The sequence below is a fragment of the Epinephelus lanceolatus genome, chromosome 4 (genome assembly GCF_041903045.1).
Source record: "Epinephelus lanceolatus isolate andai-2023 chromosome 4, ASM4190304v1, whole genome shotgun sequence".
In the NCBI taxonomy this organism is placed as follows: Eukaryota; Metazoa; Chordata; class Actinopteri; order Perciformes; family Serranidae; genus Epinephelus; species Epinephelus lanceolatus.
Genome location: NC_135737.1, coordinates 20,226,428 through 20,250,416, shown reverse-complemented (window position 1 = coordinate 20,250,416; position 23,989 = coordinate 20,226,428). Strand labels below are relative to the sequence as shown.

Below are 23,989 nucleotides of genomic sequence, written 5' to 3'. Positions count from 1 at the left end.
GGTCCAAGCAGCATATTTTAAGTTAAAACATTTACAAAATGGCAGACTAGACCATGGGAAATGATGGAGACAATGTAATAATTAACCCCTTTCACATGTTACAAAATGGTCTAATGGTCTAAGGGATCCACTCAGCCCTTTATGTACATGGTTTGTCTTGACCTGGGTCTTAACATCAATGCTCTATTTTTGAATTACAACTTGGGACTATAAGGAGCTGTAATTACCTTAGTGGCCCTAATTTAATACCCCACACCTTAATTAGCATTTTCCTTTACTCTATTTCACTTTTCCACTAGGCAACTTTGTAGCATGGCAATAGCAGGATATCAAGCTATTTTACCTCCATAGAGGCGTCTGACAAGGCTGCTTGTGCGTGTCGCATTATTTAATCTATGCATTAAAGTCTTGGCCAGTGAGATCAGAACAAACTCTGATTATAACCATATTCAAATATATGAAACGAAACATCATCTGTTACTTTTTGCATTTAATTGAAACTTTCAGAGGTACTCTTTTAACTGGGAAAAGAGCAAATTACTTCCAATATCAGATAATGTAGACTCAGAGTTTCTGAGCACAGAGCCATTCAGATTTGTAGATAACCAAATTAAGAGTTTGGGTTTTATTGCAACCCAAAAATATGGTGATCTCCTAAAGTCCAATTGGGAAAACAAGATCCAACAACTGAAGAGAAATATTGAATACTGGAATACACTGCCAATTTCTTTAGACGGCTGCATCAATGCTCTAAAAATGGTTACGCTCCCCAGATTCTTGTACACCTTTCAATGATTACCTGTCCACATACAATTATACTTCTTAAAGAAATTGGACTGTATCATCAAAGCATTTATTTGGAACAACAAAGGGGCCAGAAAATCAAAGCAACATCTTGAGAGGGACAAGTTCAAAGGTGGTTTTGGCCTCCCCCAATTTGGATTTTACTTTTGGGCTGCAAACCTGAGAGTTTTATCCCTTTGGCGCAATAGCTCTTGGTCAAATTCCACCACACCTGCCTGGCTTCAGATTGAACAGGCAGACTGTGGGTATACTTCTCTTCCTGTGATTTTGAATAATCCCGCTAAGGTAAGGATTCCATCATATATAACCAGCCAGATTATTCTAAATACGTTGAGAATATGGAAGCAAATTCAGTCCTTTCTGAATTTACCCACAGTATACATAGACAGCCCTATCTGCAAAAATCATGCTTTTCCTCCAGGTTTGGTTGATCCAGTTTTTTCTGTTCTGAAAGACAAAACTATCGCCATAACTGGAAACTTATATATATTGAGGAGAAACTCGTATCCTTCCAACATCTGCAGCAGTTTTTTCTTCTTATTTAGATACCTCCAAATAAGAAGTTATATCAAAACTCATTTACCACATTATCAAAACAAGTCTAAACACACCACACTTGATCTGTCTCTTTTGCTGTACTCATCCTTGCAAGGTCATGTTAAATTGTCTGACGCCAAACTAAGGAGCGCTTGGACAGAAGAGCTGGTGATACTGATGATACTTGGAGGGGAAATTCTCGTCAAGATATATAACAGTTCCATAAATGTTAGACACAATCAATCAATCAATCAATCAATCAATTTTATTTATAAAGCCTAATATCACAAATCACAATTTGCCTCACAGGGCTTTACAGACACAGACTTATACAATTCATGATTGTGCATAGACTCCACTACACAAACGCAAGACTTCATGCTATATATCCCAACGTCTCCCCATTGTGCGATGAATGCAAACAGGACACAGGCACGCTTACCCATCAACTATGGCTGTGCCCCAAGCTCTATTCCTTCTGGTTGCTTACATTTGACTACAAATCAAAGGTTTATAGTAAAAACCAAAATAACGGCAGACCCTTTTCTCGCTATATTTGGGTTACCTGTGACCTCTGTCTCTCTGTATTCTGCTAGCAAAACACCTCATTTTACAACATTGGAAGTCATAAACCAGCCCTTCTTTCCACTGATGGCTGAGGGAGCTTGGCAACGTGATTCATATGGAAGTGCTTCAATATAAACTTGCCAACAAAGAAAACATCTTCCTAAAAATCTGGAAACCAATTCTTGACAAATGGTCTACAACCCAGCAAAAGGGAATTGACTCATAGCTTATGCTCTTGACGTTATGTGATAAGGGCCCATCCATGGTGCATCGCACCCACATTTTTGTAACATTTTGGTTGCCAAGATGTGTATTTTGTTTTTTGTTTTTTTTTTTCTCTCTCTTTCTTCTTTTCAACCCTTATATACTAATTTTAACTCGAGTTATTTTCACATGTACTTATTCCACTTTATCTATTCGTTTTTTGTATTGTTGTCACTTGTTTTCTATATTTGTCTCTACTGGACATTACCTAATTTTGTCATTGTGTGGCATTTAGATTGCTGTTTCTGCAATTTGCACATTATCTGTCCTAAAAAAAACAACAATAAAGAGACTTGAGAAAAAAAAACAAAAAAAACAACTTGTGTATTGCACCTGGTGACCGGAGACCTTGGACCCAAGAGAGTTCAATTATTTATTACAGAAGCTTACAGAGTAACAAAACAGACAAATGCAGGGTTACAGAAGCTTACAGAGTAACAAAACAGACAAATACAGGGTTACAGAAGCTTACAGAGTAACATAACACACAAAGGTAAAAACCAGAAAGCCAGTCTGACAGGCAGACATAACCGCGAAGAGTTAGGGAATCACAAGTTTGAGAATCAGGCAGAAGGTCAGGCAGACAGGTGAAGGTTACAGGTAACAGGATCGCCGGCTCATAAGGAAACCATGCAACAAAGCAACATTACAAATTTTTAAACTGGCCAGGAGTGAGAGAAAAAGGGCTGATTATTTAATCATTCATTGATGACCAAAGTGGGAACAGGTTAACAGGTGGGCAGGGAAGGTCAATGGCTGGGACCAGAAGGAAAGGATTATTACAGGGCAGGAGAGGATGACTGGATGTGGGAGAGAGGTAACTGGGAAAGGAGAAACAGCCTGGGGACATCTAGTGGACTGGAAAAGAATGGAAATGAATGGGTTTAAGAAAGTGGGAATGTGGCTGAAGTGACAGTTTTTATTCTTCATTCAATAATAGTTGTAATGTTTAAAGAAAAAAAAATTGTGGGGGATATCAACAGTGATTTAAAATTTATTATTGCCTCAGTAAATATTCTAACATATTTTGATTGACGATGTATACATAAATAATTTTGTATTCTCTTCATGTTGATGACTGAATAAGCTGCTCATATTATTTTTAACTTCTTTGAGTATTAATGGTCTGAAGTCATGGATGTATTACCCAAAGTGTCCGGGACCCCTGTGGCCTTCACCTGCAAAATGTCAATCTCAGAGACATGTAGCGACCTGGATGAGACTTAAAATGACCACAAAGAGACACATAAAGGTTACAAAAAGATTCGAAGGTACTGCAAAAAGACACAAAATGACCTCAAAAAGACATAAAACCACACACAAACACAAAAAAAGTATGACACCTACAAAGCTCATGAGTAAAGTGAATGCCTACTCTTTGCAGTGCATTAGGCCTATTTTTCTTCCACTCTTCATCCCAGAACTCTGACATGATGCTTTTATAACACTTACTTATATTCAACAAAATAGGACATTTTTTCACATTTTATTATTTTATTTTTATTTATTTCTACAACCGCCATTATGCTTTTTTGTTCCATAAAATGAGAGGTGCACTTACAAATGCTCTGAAGAGCCATTAAAAACATTCTCCCCTTAAAGAAAACAGAGCTGCATTACAGGTCAACACGACACAAGCCTAGGTAAGAAAAAAAGCAGACGGCATCTAAAAATTTAAATTGTCTATAACCAAAGAATAATTTCATCTCTTAAAGCAAAACATTAGTTCAACCAATCATCCACTTATTTTTTTTTTTTTAATCATCCTGGCTGCTGGAATTATTATAAACCTGCTTATCATGAATTTGGTTACATGAACATGAGCAAAGTCTACTGTATTCAGTGTATTCATTGTAATTAACATATTAAACAGAAGCATTGTGGTTTTGGACTCTCAAGGTCAATCTGACTCTTCCTTTGGGACCAGCGCAGTGGAGAGAATCTGATCAGGCGTATATGTCGTATTGATCCAGTCCAAAGTAAAATTGGTCTCTGACGGCAGGGTCTTTGGCAAGGGCACAAGGAAGTGCACACTTGCTCCCACAGCCAGAAGAGCAACTGCAGCAAACATAGTGAGGCCTCGCCTGAGGATCAGCTGGGTCGTGGAGAGACGACCTCCCTTCACATGCTGGACTGCATGTCCATCCTGTGTCTCTCTGTTCCCATCATGGCACTCTGTGCTCACAGTTATGTAGCCATCCACTGACTTGGGAGAAAGATGTTTCCCATTATTTTGTTGAGTCGTATGGACATCAAGCAGTAGTCAAATAGCAAAAACTTTACAGAGAAATATGAATGTCAGTTGATTACAAGAAAAACATAACGATTTAGAAGTGTAGCTGGCCACTTACATTTCCATTACTGACGGTCTGGTCAGCAGTGTTGTCAGTTGCAGCGTCTGACCGGGCAGCTGCGCTTAATAATGTTATGAGAGTGATTTTCTGTGCTTGGTTTACAACCTGCAAACACATACAAACGAAAAACAGAGATGCACCATTTAACTATATGAAGCTCAGCATAAGTTCAATCAGGAAGATTTTCTCTGTGCTCATCCGTTCACATTTCTCTCCATCCCAATCTCACTACTCTCTTGAATCAGCTGACTATGGGTGTTCACTCTTCTAATTATCCAATCAAACTTTGCCACGATCTCTCTCAGCTAATCAGGATGCCACTGCAAAATTTTAAATCTGCTCTCTTTTCTGCTGCTGTCAGCCATCATTTTAGGCAGAATCATTGCAACCTCCTCCACTCCATTCACCTTCAGCCATCGTATCCAGAGTCCAGGACAAGCTCTCAAAGACTCATTCCTCTACTCATCCAGATCATCAGCACTTCTCCATCTTCACCACCTCTACCACCACCAGTGTCTAGACCCCGGGGGGGTTCCCGATTCAACTATGGATTCATCACCCTCCTTAAATCATACCATCTCCAATGGGTCTAATCGCCAAAGACTTTCCACATTTTTATTCTTATGTTCACATGTTAACAAATATCCTTTTACCATAAAAACAAGTCTCTCCTGATTGAAATAGCCTGCTTACTTAGTTGTAGTAGAAGTACAAATTTCAAGGAAAAACAACCAAATCAACAAAATATGCAAGTCTATATTATACAGGCAGGCAAATGCTCTACTTCTGAAATACTCCTGGTGTGATATGATGCTGTGCAGTAGAACAAAACTGGATCGCAGCAGCGGCCAGTGTAACTTTCCATTCCATTTCCATTCCATTTCCATTCTATTCTGCAATAGATGGTATGGTTTTTTGTTGTTAGCTGAGCTTCTTTTTCTTCTTTTGGCTGTTCCCTTTAGGGGTCGCCACAGCAAATCATCTGCCTCCATCGAACCCTATCCTCCACATCCTCTTCTCTCACTCCAGCTGACTTCATGTCCTCTTTCACTACATCCATAAATCTCCTCTTTGGTCTTCCTCTAGGCCTCTTGCCTGGCAGTTCCAACCTCAGCATCCTTCTACCGATATATTCACTATCCCTCCTCTGAACATGTCCAAACCATCTCAGTCTGGCTTGTCTGACTTTATCTCCCAAAACAGCTAACATGGGCTGTCCCTCCGATGTACTCATTCCTGATCCTATCCATCCTCGTCACTCCCAAAGAGAACCTCAACATCTTCATCTCTGATACCTCCAGCTCTGTCTCCTGTCTTTTCCTCAGTGCCACTGTCTCTAAACCAAACCACATCGCTGTTCTCACCACCGTCTTGTACACCTTTCCTTTTAATCTTGCTGGTACTCTTCTGTCACGCATCCCACCTGACACTTTTCTCCACCCGTTCCAACCTGCTTGCACACATTTCTTCACCTCTTTTCCACACTCTCCGTCGCTCTGGACTATTGAACCTAAGTACTTAAAATCCTCCACCTTCTTTATTTCTACTCCCTGTAACCTCACCGTTCCACTTGGGTCCTTCTCATTCACACACATGTATTCAGTCTTGCTACGGCTAACGTTAATCCCTTTCCTTTCCAGGGCATACCTCCACCTCTCTAGATTTTCCTCCGCCTGCTCCCTGCTCTCACTACAGATCACAATGTCATCTGCAAACATCATAGTCCATGGAGATTCCTGTCTAACCTCATCTGTCAACCTGTCCATCACCATAGCAAACAAGAAGGGGCTCAGAGCTGATCCTTGATGCAGCTCCACTTCCACCTTAAATGCCTCTGTCACACCTACAGCACACCTCACCACTGTCCTACAGCTCTCATACATGTCCTGCACCACTAACATACTTCTCTGCCACTACAGACTTCCTCATACAATACCACAGCTCCTCTCTTGGCACCCTGTCATATGCTATGCAGTTCCCTCTGACCTTCTCTGTACTTCTCCATCAACATCCTCAAAGCAAATACTGCATCTGTAGTACTTTTTCTTGGCATGAAACCATACTGCTGCTCACAGATGCTCACTTCTGTTCTTAGTCTACCTTTCACTACTCTTTCCCATAGCTTCTTTGTATGGCTCATCAACTTTATCCCTCTGTAGCTGCCACAACTCCGCACGTCTTTCTTGTTCTTAAAAGCTGATTTCTGGAAAACTTGCATAGCCCACCAGCCAGTTAAGAGGATTGAGGAGTCAGATGTCAATGAGATCTGGCGGAGATAATAACAAAATTCCATTCCATTTTTAAAAAATATTTTTGCATGCAACAAATAGCTTTAAAAAACACAATTTATATCAGAAAGTCCAAATTCTGAGGCCCTGCTCAGCGTACCTCCTCTGTCATTCTCTCCCAGTTCAGCTTGAAGACGACAATGATGTAGAAGGTGGATTGTAAAATGACACAAACAAGCAGTCCCAGCCAAAAACCTATGGTGAGAGACAATATAGTAATGTAAGTGCACTGCAGGATTCATTTGAAAAAATCTATTTGTAAAAGAAAAATAAAAGGTCACCTCATATAATTACCTAAAACTCTTAGTTTTGCAACAAAAATTAAAGTAATGCTCAGTGGAAGTCCTATGCAGTAGTATCCAATGAAATTGGCCACAGCTGGTATCTTCTGTTTGCCTGTGCCCAAGAAGATGCCTGTAGACACACACTAGAATGCAGAGAGACAAATCTCTGATTATTACACAGTTTTAGCCCACTGGCCACCATGTGCCAACTTCTACTGTAGATACTTCAACATCTGCCGTGCTAGATGAATAAAGAAACTGTTGGACTCACCACAAGGGCATCAAAGAACTGAAGAAAACAGTAAGCATTCATCAAGTGTGCGACCAGACCTATGATCTTCCTGAAATAAGGTTTTATGATTAACATGTATTCTTATTTTTCTAGGCAAATCTTTGTATGTAGCAAAAGCACTTTTTTTTTTACTTCTATTAGTTCTTGAAATGTGAGTGTGACTGCAGAGACTCACTCATCAGAGGTGAAGATGAAGCCAATCACTGATTTAGTAGAGCCGAGTACAAGACCTTCAACAACTGCAAAGCTACCTGGAAAAGAGGAGGGAAAATGTTGAAGAAATCAAACATCAAAAGCTGATTTGTTAATATAACAAGTGAACATGTTTATAACTGACCTGCAAGAGCGAATGACATCTTGGCGGTGAGAAGCGCCCTGGCAGTGTCTCCTGCACCGAGAGCATTACCCACTCTAGCACACGCCGCAGCTTGAATACCGAGGGGGAACTATGGATTCATCATTTTGCAAAAAAAAAAAAAAAAAAAGAAAAAAAAAAAGAAAAAATACATTAAAGAAGTATGATCAGAGGTAGAGCAGTTTCTCCTGAGAGTATTTAAAAGCTAAACCATAACTTTTATTGGTGAAAGTTAATTTGTATTCGCTTATCCTCTTAGTGGGTCACGGGGGGGCTGGAGCTGATCCCAGCTGGCATTGTGCAAGAGGCGGGATACACCCTGGACAGGTCGCCAAACTATCACAGGGCTGACACATAGAGACAGACAACCATTCACACTCACATTCACACCTACGGCCAATTTAGAGTCACCAATTAACCTGACTAACATGTCTTTGGACTGTGGGAGGAAGCCAGAAAACCCAGAAAAAAAACCTGCAGACAAGAAGAACATGCAAACAACTGCACCACCGTGCTATTCTAATTCTGAGACATGTTCAGAGAACACTAAAAGTGAGAACATAATGCTGTGACTTGTAGTTAGTACCATGTAGGTTATGAATGCCACCATCATCATAGCATGTTGGGCTGCCAGCTCATCTTTACTCAGTATTCCTGATCATCAGAGACAGAGAAGAATAGTCATGACTCAGAGTTTGTACATGTATCTGGTTTGTTAAAATGAAATGTCTTACCAATAGGGCTGCAAGGATTAATCGAATAGTTGTCAACTATTAGTTCAGTCAGGAACACTTTTGTCACAGAAAACTTTATTTCCATTTGCAGTATTATATTTGGCTCAGTATTATATTTGGTGCAGTATTATATTTGGCACAGTATTATATTTGGCGGTATGGCTCTGTTCTGGGGCCCCTCTGCCTTCCACACGCCTACGTGGAAAGCCTAAGGCAGAGAGAGCACACCTGTCTGCCCTTCCACGTGCAAATGAGGAAAGCCTGAGGCAGAGAGGCAAAGGCAGCAGCAGCAGCAAATACCCCCCCAGGAACAGAACAGAGCAGCATCAATGACAAACAGAAATGACACTGATAAGTCTGATACAGCATGAAAAGGAGGAGCTGGGATGGAGGTGGGTTGCAAAGCGGCTTGCAGAGGAAGCAGCAACAGTAGGCAGCCCGAAGCAGTTTAAAAAGGGTGCCCTGAATGAGATTTGCCAATTGGTTGCGTAAAAAGGAATCATGTGATCCATCAGTTGACTCCCTTTCATCAATCAGCTGCTCCATCAGTTGACTGGGCTGTTTGAGATCAGCTGATGTAGCTGGGATGTGAGCTGAGCTTGACATCGTGTCCTGCCTGAACTAACGCTATGCTCAATTTCTTGGCCCCAGGTTAGTGCTTTGTCTCTTGGCTGTCTGCTGCTTAAAGTCAGGCACCTGGTCCCTACATTTTCAAAAAGGCTAAACTGACTTAAACATTGTGGAGGCTACACTAACATAAATGTCCCAATGACAGAAAATAAGGCAAAAATAAGAAAATACAGGCAGAGGGCAGAGTCTTTGTAAAAGAAACAAAATAACAAAACACACTTTTACTGGGCCAAAAGTGATGAGACGGCTTGCTTCTGTATGAGTCTATACATTGTGTTTTTTGGGTTGTTTTTTTTTTAGGAAAATCCTGCATAGTATATCTTTAAATTAATCCCTGGCTACTTTGACAATCAATTATGGTTTAAGGTTTGTTTGGTCTTTTTAAAAAGAAAAGTTTTATTTATTTATTCATTTTCCTCCTCTGTGACAGTAAACTGAATTTAAAACATTTGAGGATGTCATCTTTGGTTTTGGGAAACACTGATTTTTTTACTATTGTCATATACTTTATAGAATAAACAACTAATCATTTAATTGGAAAATAATCATTGGTTGCAGCCCTACTTACCAATATCTAGTACTTGGATTACCTGCAAAGATTCCCCCAAACTCATAAACCCACCACTCAAAGCACTTCATTAATGTACTGGGAATGGCTAGTTTCATGTAGGAGCCCCACTCCTGCAGTGATTCTACAGACCAGCCTGCAGGGGGAGAGAGAAACTTATTTTTGTAAAAACTTGGCAGATGAACAAAGTGGACCATAAGATCCCAAGATCACCACAAATGTCTGCTAAATATAATGTTGCCTCACCTCCCCATGTTGTGACATGGAGTTTCCTCCACCAGATGAAAGCAAACAGAAAGACACAGATGTAAATGTGAGACAGCGCGTTGGCTGCTGCAGATCCACTGTATGCACACAGACATGCTGACATCAGTGCGTGCAATAGTTTTAATCAGATTCAGAAATCTCTATAGTGCATGTGTGTGAGTACACCTACTTAACACCAAGATCCAGCCAGTATAGAAAGATGTAGTTTGTCACCACATTTGCTATGTTTGCCATGGCAGCAGCATACATTTGTGGCAGTATTATACCCTGAATACAAAAACATGGGCAATGTGATTACCACTACTCATACCTTTCTCCTCAGAAATGATATAACAATATTGTTCAGTAAGATTCACAACATTTGTATACACTGAAATAAGATACAGGACGGCACCAACTCAAAGAACTGGACTTGGGTTTACGACAAATATGCACCTGGTTTTGCAGGTAAGACACCTGGAGACATTGCAGAAACATTACCTACAGAGAAAGCTGATTTTAATAAGGTGTTTATAAATATTTAGCAGCTCATTGAGCAGAAAAACAAAATAACAACAGAAAACAACAGAAAAACATGTTGAATTTTCATTGAAAGGTGAGAGAAAAGGTATGACTCACTGGTACTGCAGGAAGGAAGCATGTGATATACTGCTGGGCTATTCTGAAATCAAGACAATGTATTCAATTCAAATTAAGGACAAGCAAGCACTTATCAGTTCAAGGTAATATACACTGATCAACGTCATCCAATCTTATTTATATTTATGGCCACTCAGAAGCAGGATGTGTGAAAGATTTACTTATTAATGAGAAACTCAAGTTAAAGCTGCATTCATCAATTTTTTTCTTTAAATCTAAATTGGAGCAATTGACTACAAGTAACATGAATTTGCTGGTAGTGAAGAACCCACAGAGAATTGTTTTCCAACTCTGCAGCCCTAGAGAGCTTTTTTGCCTTATTTTAGCACAGTCTTCTGGTTTTTAAACCCCTCATGTCTATGCTATTGTCATCATTATGTACAGTGTGGTAGCAGCAGCAGGCAGATGGGTCTACATTCATCCTGATATACCCACTGTACTCTTCATTCCCAGAATGCCTAACAAAGTTAGTGAGTAGCTGCTGAAGCAACATGTTCTCATTCCCAACTCATGTCAATCCCAAAAAAAAGGAAGCAGTCAGGTTGGGGGGGTAGTTTGGTTGCAAAACACAGGACTTTTCCTGTGGATTTACCCAAGGAGACTGTTTAGAACCATGTCAACTTTCAGTCATTTTAAGGTACGTCATCACCATGTTTCTTTCCGTAAACCTAACCACAGTTACTCTACTTGCCTCAGGCTAACCTCTGTAATTTTACTAACTTTACAAGTATAACATTATGTTAAATATTGTTAAATGTTCAGTGTCTAGGATTTAGGTGGATCTGTTGGCAGAAATTGAATATAATATTCAAAATTATGTTTTCTTTCTTTATTCTTCTCTTGTGTATAATCACCTGAAAATAATATTCATTAGCTTTTCATTACCTTTGAATGAACTATATTAATATCTATATCAGGAGCGGGTCTTTACCTAAAGGCCACTGTCGATTCTTTACATGCTAGGAGCAGGGTAACACCCTGCTCATCACAAGATGCCACTAAATCCCACACACTCCACTCCTAAGTAATGTTACGTCATTTGTTGGGAGCTAATTCACAGGATATCATACAAACCATTGTATAAAGCGCATGTTGAACCATGACGTTGTAGCTACCACTCTGATGTCAGTTTTGGACGTGTCTGTTTCTGCTCTTTACATGCAAACGGTGTCTTTTCAAAATAAATTTCCTTAGGCATAGGCATAGATCAAGGTTTGGCTTAAAATGACACTGACTTTTGGTTTTACACAGGACACAAACAGCTGTCTTCTGGGTTAAAGTCCTGTGTTTGATTGACCCCTCCACCATCAGACTTGCCAACATCCCTTATAATGTTATCAACAGTATCGCTATATGTTTGGTGCTGTTAGTTACCTGGCCACCTCAGGGTCCTGGCCTATGCATAACAGGATGGCCTGGGCATTAATGAGCAGACCCCAGCAGGGCAGACAGAACAACAGCAGGATGATGATGCCCCGCTGAAGGATCACTCCCACCCGCAGCAGGTTCTTACCACCAAATGTCTGCACAACATAATTCACATTTTAGAAAGAGGGCCAGAAATAAACAGGAGAAGAATATAAGTATTTCCAGTGATTTATATTATCATATCAAAATGGATTTTCCACACCTGAGACACCAAAGTATCACATGCCAGTCCCAAACCAAATCCTGTTGCTGCAGTGGTAACATTGATGGTCTGAAAATATTATGAAACATACTTAAATGAGTGTGACGTACACTTGAGGACACTGATGTAACCAGTATTTCTGTGACTCATGAAATGTGCTTCATGTTGATTAAATCTTTAGGCTTGTGAGACAATTGTAAAAGCTATCTTGGTGAGTTTATAGTTGTATTAATTAATTTTCTCCCTTCAAATTACATTTCCACGTCATTTCCTCATGCTAAACTCCACAAGTCTGTGGAGCATACAGCTCACCACTTACAGCAGAAGCTAATCCATAGCCAGCCATCACTTCATTTCCCAGACGCCCACAGAACATTGTGACCACGAATGGAAGCAGGTAATTGAGGATTCGAGAGAGCAGCTGCAAAGACAAACATTGACAATGGTGCACTTGATACAGCTACAAGCTCGCAGATGATACATTGCAAATTACAGTTAACACAAGTTGCTTTTAATTAGCATGGCGCTTAGACTGTGTCTTTGCAAATAATCATACTGTCATCACTTTGACAGGTTGCAGCCACTGTTTGAAATCTGCCAAATTCTGCTTTAGGTCTATTGATTTCTGCTTCTAAGTCTCAGACACAAAAATCTGTTACCTGACATCTCAACCTTTCTTTGGCAAAAGAAAAAAACTGTCATCAGTCATCTGTTGTACAAGAAAGCTTTTCAGCAAGGACAGCCCTAGTCCTCACAGTCCCTTACAGACAGAGCAGGGTATGTAAGCAGTGCCAATCCTTACCAGAGGCCCTGTCATCCTCAGGATGTGGTACAGTTCCTCTCTGTGGGCCAGGGGAACCCTGTGGCGCATCCACCTGCAGCAGAAAAGCTTGTCACTGGACGCCTCCATGTCTGCAGGACGTGATACTAATTTAGGTTTTTGCTGGAGTGTCCGTCGTTTCTCTCATGGACTTGTCTTAGTTGCTCTTCAGGATGTTGGAAAGTACAAAAAGATCTTTGCTGATGTCACAGCTGTCTTGGAATTAAGCCAAGGCCAGCTGAAACAACACAGATTTTGAAAAAAAAAAGCCTACAATCACAACAAAGACTAAGATGAATGACTTGAAAGCAATAATGTTTTGATCTTGAGTCTTGAAAATCATGCCATCGGGATTTCTTCTTAAGTACCATAATATCTTCATACTATCCAAGCTAACCACCAAATTCTGGTCAGTGATTTAATGATCACATTTTCCAACATTCCAAAGTTCAACATTTGGCAGATTAGACTGTGGGCACTGATTACGACAACGTAATAATTAACCCCTTTCACATGTTACAAATTGGCTAGAAATAATAACAGAAAAAAAAGTTTGGGTTTAAAGATTGATGATCATGATAGTACAATCTATCTATTTATCAAATGGATAAATTGTTTTTGAGACTGTGTATTGTTAAAAATTGGATAAAAATGGTGACTGCACTTGAACATGAATATACTGCAGCAGGATAAAAAAAACTAAGGGATCCACTCAGCCCTTTATGTAGGCTACATGGTTTGTCTTGACCTGGGTCTTACCATCAATGCTCTATTTTTGAAATACAACTGGGGACTATAAAGAGCTGTAATCAACTTAGTGGCCCTAATTTAATACCCCACACTGTAATTAGCATTTTCCCTGTACTCTGTTTCACTTTTCTACCAGCCAACTTTGGTGTATGACAATAGCAGGACTTTGCATTCATCACGTGTGTAACAAAAATTGGCAAAGCAACCCTTAAGACACAGTAAACCCACTCTTATTATGTATGAACTTGTGTACTGCTCCTGGTGACCTGAGACTTTGGACCTAAGCGAGAGTTTAATTATCTACTGTCAGAAGCTTACAGAGTAACAAAACAGGCAAAAGTAAAAACCAGGAAGCCAGTCTGACAGGCAGACATAACCGCAAAGAATTAGGGAATCACAAGTTTGTGAATCAGGCAGAAGGTCAGGCAGACAGGTGAAGGTTACAGGTAACAGGATCGCCGGCTCATAAGGAAACCATGCAACAAAGCAACATTACAAATTTTTAAACTGACCAGGAGTGAGAGAAAAAGGGCTGATTATTTAATCATTCATTGATGACCAAAGTGGGAATAGGTTAACAGCTTATTACAGGGCAGGAGAGGATGACTGGATGTGAGAGATGGATGGGAGAGAGGTAACTGGGACAGGAGAAACAGCCTGGGGACATCTGGTGGACTGGAAGAGAATGGAAATGAATGGGAAGAAAGTGGGAATGTGGCTGAAGTGACAGTTTTTATTCTTCATTCAACAATAGCTGTTAAGTTTAAAGAAAAAAGATTTTGTGGGAGATATCAACAGTGATTTAAAATGTATCAATGCATAAGTAAATATTCTAACATATTTTGATTGACGATGTATACATAAATAATTTTGTTTTCTCTTCATGTTGATGACTGAATAATCTGTTAGCATTATTTTGAACTTCTTTGCATATTAATGTAGTAAAGTCATGGATGTATTTGGCCTTCCAGGTACATGCCAAGTGGCCCAAAGTGCCCTCCTTCACCTGCAGACTGACCACAAAGAGACAGATAGAGGCTACAAAGAGATTCGAAGGTACTGCAAAGAGACACAAAATAACTTCAAATAGGGGCCAAACAACCACGAAGAGATACAAACAACCAACAATAAAAATAAACAAAAAACAACAAAAAATAAACAAAATGACTGCAAAAAGACATAAAACCACACACACACACACACACACAACATAGAAAAGCATAACAGCTACAAAGCCCATGAGTAAAGTGATTGCGTACTACTTATAGTGTTTGAGGCATATTTTCTTCCACTCTTCACCCAGAACTCTGACATGAAGCTATTCAGATTGCATTCAAGTATTTATAACCATCTTAAAGGAGCAATAAGCGAAATTCATCATTTCTAGATTGAAGGAATTAAAAAACTGCTATGTGAAGAACTAGAGGTGTAATTTCATCTGGAGTACAGCAAGACCTCACACACCCTCTCTCTGTGTTGATCTCCAGCCCATTGTTTACAAGCCAGTCCGGCTGCGCGTTCATGTACGTTCATGTGAATCCCCCCTCTCCTCCTCCTCCTCCTCCTCTCGGAGCCCTTGGTCCTCCCTCCCTATAAAAGGCTACGGCCAGTGAGTAGTGATGGTGTGATGAAGCCCCGTGAATGTGTCAAATCTTTCAGGCGGATTGCTTCGCCAAAAGGCCGATCACACGAAGCCCGTTTAACAGCTCATTTAGGAGTACTGACATCTGCTGGTCATTTGATGTACAGCAGTCCTACTGTGATATTACATGTGGGCTACATGTCAGTGGATCTGGCATACACATAATGATGCATAATGATGATGATTACGTCAGAATCCCCCTATGAGGTGTAAAGCCAGATGAAATTAATCTATCCTGAATGTGGTATATCAATAAAGTGCATACACACACCCATATATGTGTGTGTGTGTATATATATATATATATATATATATATATATATATATATATATATATGTGTGTATGGGGCATTCTACCGAATGTGTGCAAAGTTGGGCTGGAAATATTTTGAAATTTTATGTTTTATTTCCAGAACTTTGTACCTATATATATTGTACCATATGTAAAGGTCACATATCTAGTAAAATTACTGTAAATTTTTATATTGTATTTTCAGACTGTTTTGGAATGTTTTTCCTCTCCCAAAATTTGTCATTACCGAAACATATAGTATTGTATTATACAAAAAAATATATATCAACCTGTTAAAAAACCAGAGTTAATAACTGATGAAACAGAACATAAATGTAACCGATTAGCATCATAATACTTTAGTTGATAACTCAATATACTTTATTTTTTACAAAACACCCAGTGTTTCGGTAGTGACCATTATACTGTTTTTTTGGTTGCATCATATTCCCTCAAATGTATGCCTTATGGTGGGAATATTACAAAGACAAATGTTTTGTGGTCAATAAAACAATTTAATTAGAGTAGAGAGTAGAGAAGAGAAGAGTAGAGTAGACTGAAGAAGAGTATAGTGGAGCAGAGCAGAGCCTAATAGAGTAGAGTAGAGCATAATAAAGTAGGGCAGAGCATAGAAGAGGAGAGCAGAGCATAGTAGAGTAGAACAGAACAGAATAGAGTAGAGCAGAGCAGAATAGAGTAGAGCAGAGTAGACCAGATTATAGAGTAGAACAGAGTAGACCAGATTAGTGCAGAGTATAGTAGAGTAGAGCAGAGCAGAATAGAGCAGAGCAGAGCAGAGCATAGTAGAATAGAGCAGAGCAGAATAGAGTAGAGCAGAGCAGAGCATAGCAGAGTAGAGCAGAATAGTGTAGAGCACAGTAGACCAGAGTATAGCAGATTATAGAGTAGAGCAGAGCATAGCAGAGTAGAGCAGAGCAGAATAGAGTAGAGCAGAATAGACCAGAGTAGAGTAGAGTAGAGCAGATTATAGAGTAGAGCAGAGCATTGTAGAGTAGAACAGAGTATAGTAGAGTAGAACAGAGTAGAGAAGAGTATAGCAGAGTAAAGCAGAGTATAGTAGAGCAGAGTAGAGCAGAGTAGAGCAAAGTAGAGCAGAGTAAAGCAGAGTATAGTAGAGTAGAGCAAAGTAGAGCAGAGCAGAGTAGAACAGAGCGGAGTAGAGCAGAGGAGAGAAGAACAGAGCAGAGTAGAGCAGAATAGAGTAGAGAAGAGTATAGATTAGAGCAGAGCAGAGTAGAGTAGAGTAGAGTAGAGAAAAGTATTATGGAGTAGACCAGAGTAAAGAAGAGCAGAGTAAAGCAGAGTATAGTAGAGTAGAGCAGAGTAGAGCAAAGTAGAGCAGAGTAGAACAGAGCAGAATAGAGTAGAGCAGAGTAGACCAGAGTATAGTAGAGTAGAGCAAAGTAGAGCAGAGTACAACAGAGCAGAGTAGAGCAGAGCAGAGTAGAGCAGAGTAGAGCAAAGTAGAGTATAGTAGAGCAGAGTATAGTAGAGTAGAGCAGAATAGAGTAGAGGAGAGTAGAGCAAAGTAGAGTATAGTAGAGCAGAGTATAGTAGAGTAGAGCAGAACAGAGCAGAGGTTTGGTTTTCAAATTCCCTTTATTGAACCATTGCCAGACCTAATGTACAACAATAACAACCACCATCAAAACAAGAAAAGAACTCTCTCCAATCAGAAATTTACAATCAACTCCTCATCCTCCCCCACAGAGCACAGAACCCCGCCAACAGCCCATATTTGACGAAATGTCAATATGTTGTCCGTCATCCTGTAATAGGCGTGTTCCACTCTCAGTCTGGCTTTTAACAAGCCCTCCAGAACCGGCACTGGCTCCACACTGGTGATACCCTGTGCCTGGTTCTTGCGCGTCAACCAAATGGCCAACTTGGCAGAACCAGATATGAAGTTAATCAGTGTGTGAGCACTCTTCCTCCGTGCACTGTACTTTGGGCCAAAGATGAACAAGCTGAAAGAAAAAACCTCCCCGAAACCCTGAAACCATCTTTTTAACAGCTCAAACAATGCTGACAGCCGGGGACACTGTACAAATAAATGAAACAAAATCTCTGTCTGTGTACAGAAAGTGCACTCCTCCCCAGCCCCTGGATCCAGGTGCGCTCTGTATCTGTTCGTGGCTATTGCACCATGTACAACCCTCCACTGGAGGTCTGCTGTCCGCTTTTCAATGGGCAGCTTGTACAGGGACCGCCAGCTGCCTTTCGGGGACACGTCTGTGCCAAAAAACTCAGCCCACCTCGACTCCTTCAGCCCTGCCAAAGAGTGCAGGTTCAGCACCTTCACGCAGACATGGTAAAGTGCTTTCTTCCTTACATCCTTAAAAGTGTCCAGGTGAGGGGTTGTAAAAGACAGCAGCTGACCACCTCCCTCCTGCCACTCCCCCACTGCTGGGGAAATGAGCAGAGAGGGGAAGCTGTATTCACTGTTCTCAGACCACTGATCACATAAAGCACAGTTCTCTGCAAAAGCTCTCAGAGATTGTGGCAGGGCGGCATGGACTTCCTCCACCACTCTGGTGATGAGCCTGATAGAGGTGATGTTGGTCCTCGCTCTCAGGGTGTCCACAGAACTTGCTGTCATCTTCATCAGATGACCCAGTTTGGTGCAGCCAGCCTCTCTGAGGCTAGCTCGCAGACTGGGAGACTGTAATGTCTGAGTCTTTAGAAGGTTGTTAAAAAACAAAGGCTCCTCAAACAGCCACATACCTGGTGTCTCATCTGTGGTACGTACAAGCTGGAAAATCTGCCATGCCTGCAACACAGAGCTGTAAAACGGTGTCAGTCCAGCAAGAACCACAGCTTCAGGTTGTAGAAGGAACAGTTGTTTGTCATAGCCCAGGCGCCCAGCTCTCCTCAGCAGCAGTCTAGCTGTATCGAGCCAACCTGGGCCAGAGGTATACAGGAGTCTTTGTGCAGTCTGGAGTCGAAAGGAAGCAATTTTAGACTGGATGTTTATCAGACCCTGTCCCCCTTCCGCCGCAGGCAGATAAAGGGCTGCTGCCCGGACCCAGTGTTTGCCAGACCAGAAGAAATCCACGATGGCTCTCTGAATGTCCTCTATCAGGCTTTTTGGTGGTGTTAAAACGTTGAACTTGTGCCAAAGGGCCGAGGCAACCAAGTTATTGGCAACCAGAACTCGTCCCCTATATGACAACTGGGGTAGCAACCATTTCCATTTAGACAACCTCGCGCACACCTTCTCCCTAATACCCTCCCAGTTCTTTGCCTGAAAACCTTCTGTGCCCAAGAACACCCCCAGCACTTTCAGACCCTCCTTCCCCGACTCAAGACCTCCAGGCAGAATGGGCACTGCCTGATCCCTCCACTGTCCCACCAACAAAGCTTCACTTTTTGCCCAATTCACCCGTGCAGATGTGGCCCCTTCATACAGGGACAGGGTGTCCTGCAAATATTGAACATCCCTCTGGCTGGTGATGAAGATACAAACATCATCCGCATAGGCCGATACAGTAGGAGGTTGAGCAAGATCCGAGGACCCAGGCAGTGAAAGACCACGGAGCTGACCCCTCAACCTGTGCAGCAAGGGCTCAATGGCTAGACTATATAGCTGACCTGAGATAGGACAGCCTTGCCTTATCCCTCGCTGCACAGGGACTGGCCGACTCAGCCCCGCTCCCGTCTTCACCAAACATTGAGCACCACTGTACAATAAACCAATCCAGGCCAGAAACCCATCACCAAAACCAAAAGCCCTAAGTGCAGAAAATAAATAAGAGTGATCCACCCTGTCGAAAGCCTTCTCCTGATCCAAACACATAATACCAAAATTGACATTATCATAACATCTGCAAACATCAATAACATCACGAATGAGGAAAATGTTGTCCATAATTGTCCTGTCAGGTACACAATATGTTTGATCTGTGTGAACAATTAATTCCAGGATGATCTTAAGTCTGTTCGATAAGGCTCTGGAAAGCACCTTATAGTCTGTACAGAGGAGAGCAACTGGCCTCCAGTTCTTAAGTAAGGCCAAGTCCCCTTTCTTGGGCAGCAGGGAAAGTACTGCTCGTCGACAGGAGACAGGAACAGATCCTGCTCTGAAGCACTCTAAGAAGACAGCATGCAAGTCAGGTCCAAGAGTATTCCAGAAAAGCTGAAAAAAGTCAGCAGAGAGACCATCAATCCCAGGTGCTCGCCCTGATGCCAACTGGTTGACAGCAACTGTCAACTCCTCCAGAGTCAGCTCACAATCCAGCACAGCTTTCTCCTCCAGGCTGAGCTGCGGAAGCCCCTCCAAGAGCTTCTCTCGACACGCCATGCTGCACTGCTCTGCCCTGAAGAGTTCAGCATAGAAGTCCACTGCATGGCTCCTCATCTCGTCCGGGCTTGTGGTCACCCTGCCCCCTGGCAGCTTAAGGCAGGTCATCTGCTTCCTCTGCGCCACCGATCTCTCCAGATTGAAGAAGAAAGAAGTCGGGGCATCCATGTCCTTCAACTGGAGGAAGCGAGACCTGACAAGGGCCCCCTTCACTCTCTCCTGCAGAAAAGAACTTAATTCCAACTTCTTCTCCTGCAGCATATGACCCATAGTGGGATCAGAGTCCCTACGTAACCCTTCCTCAATGTTTTTAATACTGACTTCAAGTTCCTTCACTGCTGCCTTGATTTTAGCAGTGGAATGGGAGGTGTACTGCTGACAAAAAACACGAATTTGTGCTTTACCAACCTCCCACCACTGCTTCAAGGAACTAAAATCACCTTTTTGCCTTTTCCATTGCTGCCAGAAGTGCTCAAAACTCTGACAAAAAGCACTGTCCTGAAGAAGTTTGTTATTAAAGAACCAGTGGGAGCTAACCCTTTCCCCCCCAACTGGATATATGTTACTTTGAATTAATCTCGAGCTGAGCCTGCCATTACCGACCCTCACCCATGTGTACTGTCTGGACTGTGGATGTTTAACCCTCCATGTGTCTAACAGGTCCAACTGTGTGACAACACTGCTAAGGCTCTGAGATGACTGAGGGTGGGGCTCCTCGCCTGTCCTGTCCATAGTAAAATCTAATGTACAGTTAAAATCCCCACCAATAATCAACTGATCTTGATAGTACTTAAACAGCTCATTTTTTAGCAGGGTAAAAAAAACAGCTCTTTCTGGACCGTGATTTGGGGCGTACACATTAACAAAACAAAACACAGAACTCTGTATTTTAGCCCTAACAATCAACAAACGACCCTTCACCACTTCAGTAGTAGATAAAACTGTTGCATTTGCAGTGGGTCTAAGCAGAACAGCAACCCCTGCACTGAAGTTGGTGCCGTGGCTAAGCGTATATGAACCCTCCCACCATAAACCCCAGTCTACCTCATCTGCTGGATTAGTATGTGTCTCCTGCAAAAAAAGCACATCTACCCTTTTCTGAGTAGAAACCTCAGAAATTAAAGCCCTTTTCTGTCTGTCCCTCCCTCCATTAATGTTCAAAGACCCAATTTTAAGGTTTTGCATTGAGAGACGAAAGCAGAGAAACAGGCATGAAGAAACAAGCAGAGAACAGTAAAAAGAGGAAAACACCGAGTGATACATGATCATGTCACTTTTTTTGCTTTTCTAGCAGGTCTACCAGTTTTTGCCTTTCTCAGAGTGGTAATGTGCTTTTTAAGACGGAAACGTTTCTTCTCATCCAACAAATCAAAACCAACCAGTCTTTTCAGTATGTCCACAGATTTGATGAACTTTTCAGTGTCACTAAAGTAATCACTCACTTTAACAGACTTTTTAAAAGTCACATCAAGGAAATTATTAATGTCCTCTAAAGAATAGAGATTTTCTGCATTTCTGTTGCTTTCACACACAGATACAGTGTCTGACTCTGAGCCAAAGTCCATGTCATCTTCATATGATGCCTGGTTATTGAGCACTTCACTGCTAATAACATTTTCTATGCCTGCAGAGCTTGTAGAAGCTGCTTCCTCTGCAGCCTGAGACTGCATCTCAGTGCCTGCAGACTGAGAACTGCCCAGGTTTCCTGCGTCCGCGGGAGCCTGCTGCTCAGACTGGATATATTCCTCCCTGTCATGAGATCTACTAGCTGCTGTACGCACATCACCGCGCTCCGCCGCCGCCGCACTCGCGGCCACAGGCCCAAACTCGGGCTCAAGAGCCGCAGCGGCATTGGACGCGGTGTCAGGCGCGGCGTTCAGCACAGCCGCGGTAACGCTCGCGGCGTCATCCGCCACCGCGGCACCCAGCACTACAGCATCAGCTGCCTCCTTACCTCGCGCAGCGTCAGCCGCCACCGCGGCATCAGCCGCTTCGGGGTGAGCCGCGCGGGCAACAGGTGAACCGCCCGCAGCCCCCTGCCCCTTATGCGGACACGCAACACGTTTGTGTCCCACATCCCCACACTCAAAACATTTCAGCTGTCCTGAGCTAGCATACACCATGTAAGACCCATCACCGTGCTTCACTCTGAAAGACACCTCCAGTGTCTGAGAAGGCGAATCCAAAAACATGAACACCTGCCGTCTCAGAGACTGCACATGCTTCAGCTTTGGATCCTTACATCCTAAACTCACTGTCTTAAATCCACTAGCGAACTTGCCGAACCTACGGAGCTCGCTCTCAAACGACTCGTTAGGAATAAACGGCGGAACACCGGACACGGTGATCCGCGTGGAGGGAACTGACAGCGGGGATACCTGCACAAAAGCGTCCCTGATAAACACGCCGCTCTCTATCAGCTGATAGACATGAGCCTCCTCTTTCAAAAACACAACCACAGCTTTGTTCATTCGCGATGCAAATGAAAGATTGTCATGTCCTGCCTGCTCGCCGACAGCCAGCAGAACCTCCTCCACGGTAACATGACTATCCGGCGGCGCTATCCGCACTCCCTGCCGGATAGACGGAGGTGGCGTCTCGGAGGACGCCATTCCTCCCGACAAACCACCGGACAAAACCACTGATCAGTCTGCCAACACTCAACAAAAACTGGAAAAAAAGCTTACCTGATCACGTAATTAGAACAGATGAAGAAATCAGAGGGAAATCCGGAAAAAACAGGATTAGAAAACCATTCAAACTCCGCGCCACTCGCACGTCCACCATCACGACTCACGCTCACGCTCACACTCACCGGAAACGGAGAGGAGAGGAGAGGAGAGGAGAGCAAAGTAGAGTATAGTAGAGTAGAGTAGAGCAGAACAAAGCAGAGTAGAGAAGAGTAGAGTATAGAGTAAAGCAGAGTAAAGTAGACCAGGGTAGAGTAGAGCAGAGCAGAGCAAGACTTTGGACCACAAAATTATGGGTTTTAACTACTGACCATTCCATTTTGTCACTACCGAAATGATCATGTCACTACCAAAACTTTACTTCTCAGCTCCGGCGAGCTCTGTGAGCCGAAGCCGAGAAGCAGGCTCCCAGTACGTTAGCATGGCAGCCGACTAGTTCTAACGCTAACATCCCCACGCTTCTTGGCTCCGGCTCACTGAGCCTGGCGGAGAAGCGTAGGGACGTTAGCGCTAGTTGGCTGCCATGCTAATGTTCCAACTCTTCTCCGTGAGACCGTGAGCAGCTCCCGGCTCAGTTGGAGTTGGAGCGTTAGCGTGGCAGCCGAGTAGTGCTAACGCTATCAGGAAAGCAGGGAAATAGCTAAACACAGCAGAGACTGAGAGTGAGTGAAAGACATCACTAACTGCTAAACTAAGCCAAACTAAGCTGGCTGTTTAGGTTTTATTTCCCCGCCCCTGTGGCGAGTGAATCTGCCTGCAGTGAAAGCGGGGCTAACGGGTGCTTCCTCCTCAGGCTCCACTTCACTCAGCTGCCAGCACAGCCAGTTAGCGTCCCCTAGCCTCCCAGCTAGCGGCTCTCCGTTTGGATCCAACCGGAGCACCGCGCCCTGGTTTGTTATTCAGGTTAATGTGGGAAGAAGCAGCGGGTATATCGGGCAGCTGAGTGAAGCGGAGCCTGCGGAAGAAACACCGGGACCGTCTGGATGTAATAGTCCGTGGAGATGCTGCCGTGGTCGGCAGCACAGACGAGGCGAGTGGGGGGGGGGGGAGGGGGTGGCTGGCTCATGACACACTTTGTTTTGGTCTACACGCAGTGCACAACAGCAAACCTAGTGGTGAAACGATTTCGCTTTTTGCCCCTTTAAGTAACATAAGCATTTAAAACTAAGATGTAAAGACTTGTATGCTAGCTAGGGAAAGATAGCACACTTTGTCTTCTTTTATTCTCAAGGACAAACATCCACTGAATGCAAAAGCACAA

General features: G+C 42.6%; 1 protein-coding gene across 2 annotated transcripts; it reads right to left on the bottom strand.

Annotated features, from left to right (window-relative positions):
- Window positions 1-2,531: 2,531 nt before the first annotated feature.
- LOC117260154 (multidrug and toxin extrusion protein 1-like) lies at window positions 2,532-22,875 on the bottom strand. Of its 2 annotated transcripts, XM_078167010.1 has the most exons (18): window positions 22,726-22,875; window positions 13,016-13,088; window positions 12,533-12,634; window positions 12,214-12,282; window positions 11,958-12,106; window positions 10,563-10,605; window positions 10,380-10,424; window positions 10,114-10,211; window positions 9,924-10,021; window positions 9,700-9,813; window positions 8,332-8,399; window positions 7,728-7,836; window positions 7,566-7,641; window positions 7,370-7,439; window positions 7,109-7,241; window positions 6,915-7,009; window positions 4,524-4,631; window positions 2,532-4,378 (listed from the first exon to the last, which is right to left on the bottom strand). In XM_078167010.1, the coding sequence occupies exons 2-18, from the start codon at window positions 13,082-13,084 to the stop codon at window positions 4,073-4,075; spliced, it is 1,752 nt and encodes a 583-aa protein (XP_078023136.1). In that variant the 5' UTR covers window positions 13,085-13,088; window positions 22,726-22,875; the 3' UTR covers window positions 2,532-4,072. The 2 variants fall into 2 exon arrangements, with proteins under 2 accessions (XP_078023136.1, XP_078023135.1); XM_078167009.1 differs by lacking the exon at window positions 22,726-22,875 and having other exon boundaries at window positions 13,016-13,431.
- Between the last annotated feature and the right edge of the window lie 1,114 nt (window positions 22,876-23,989).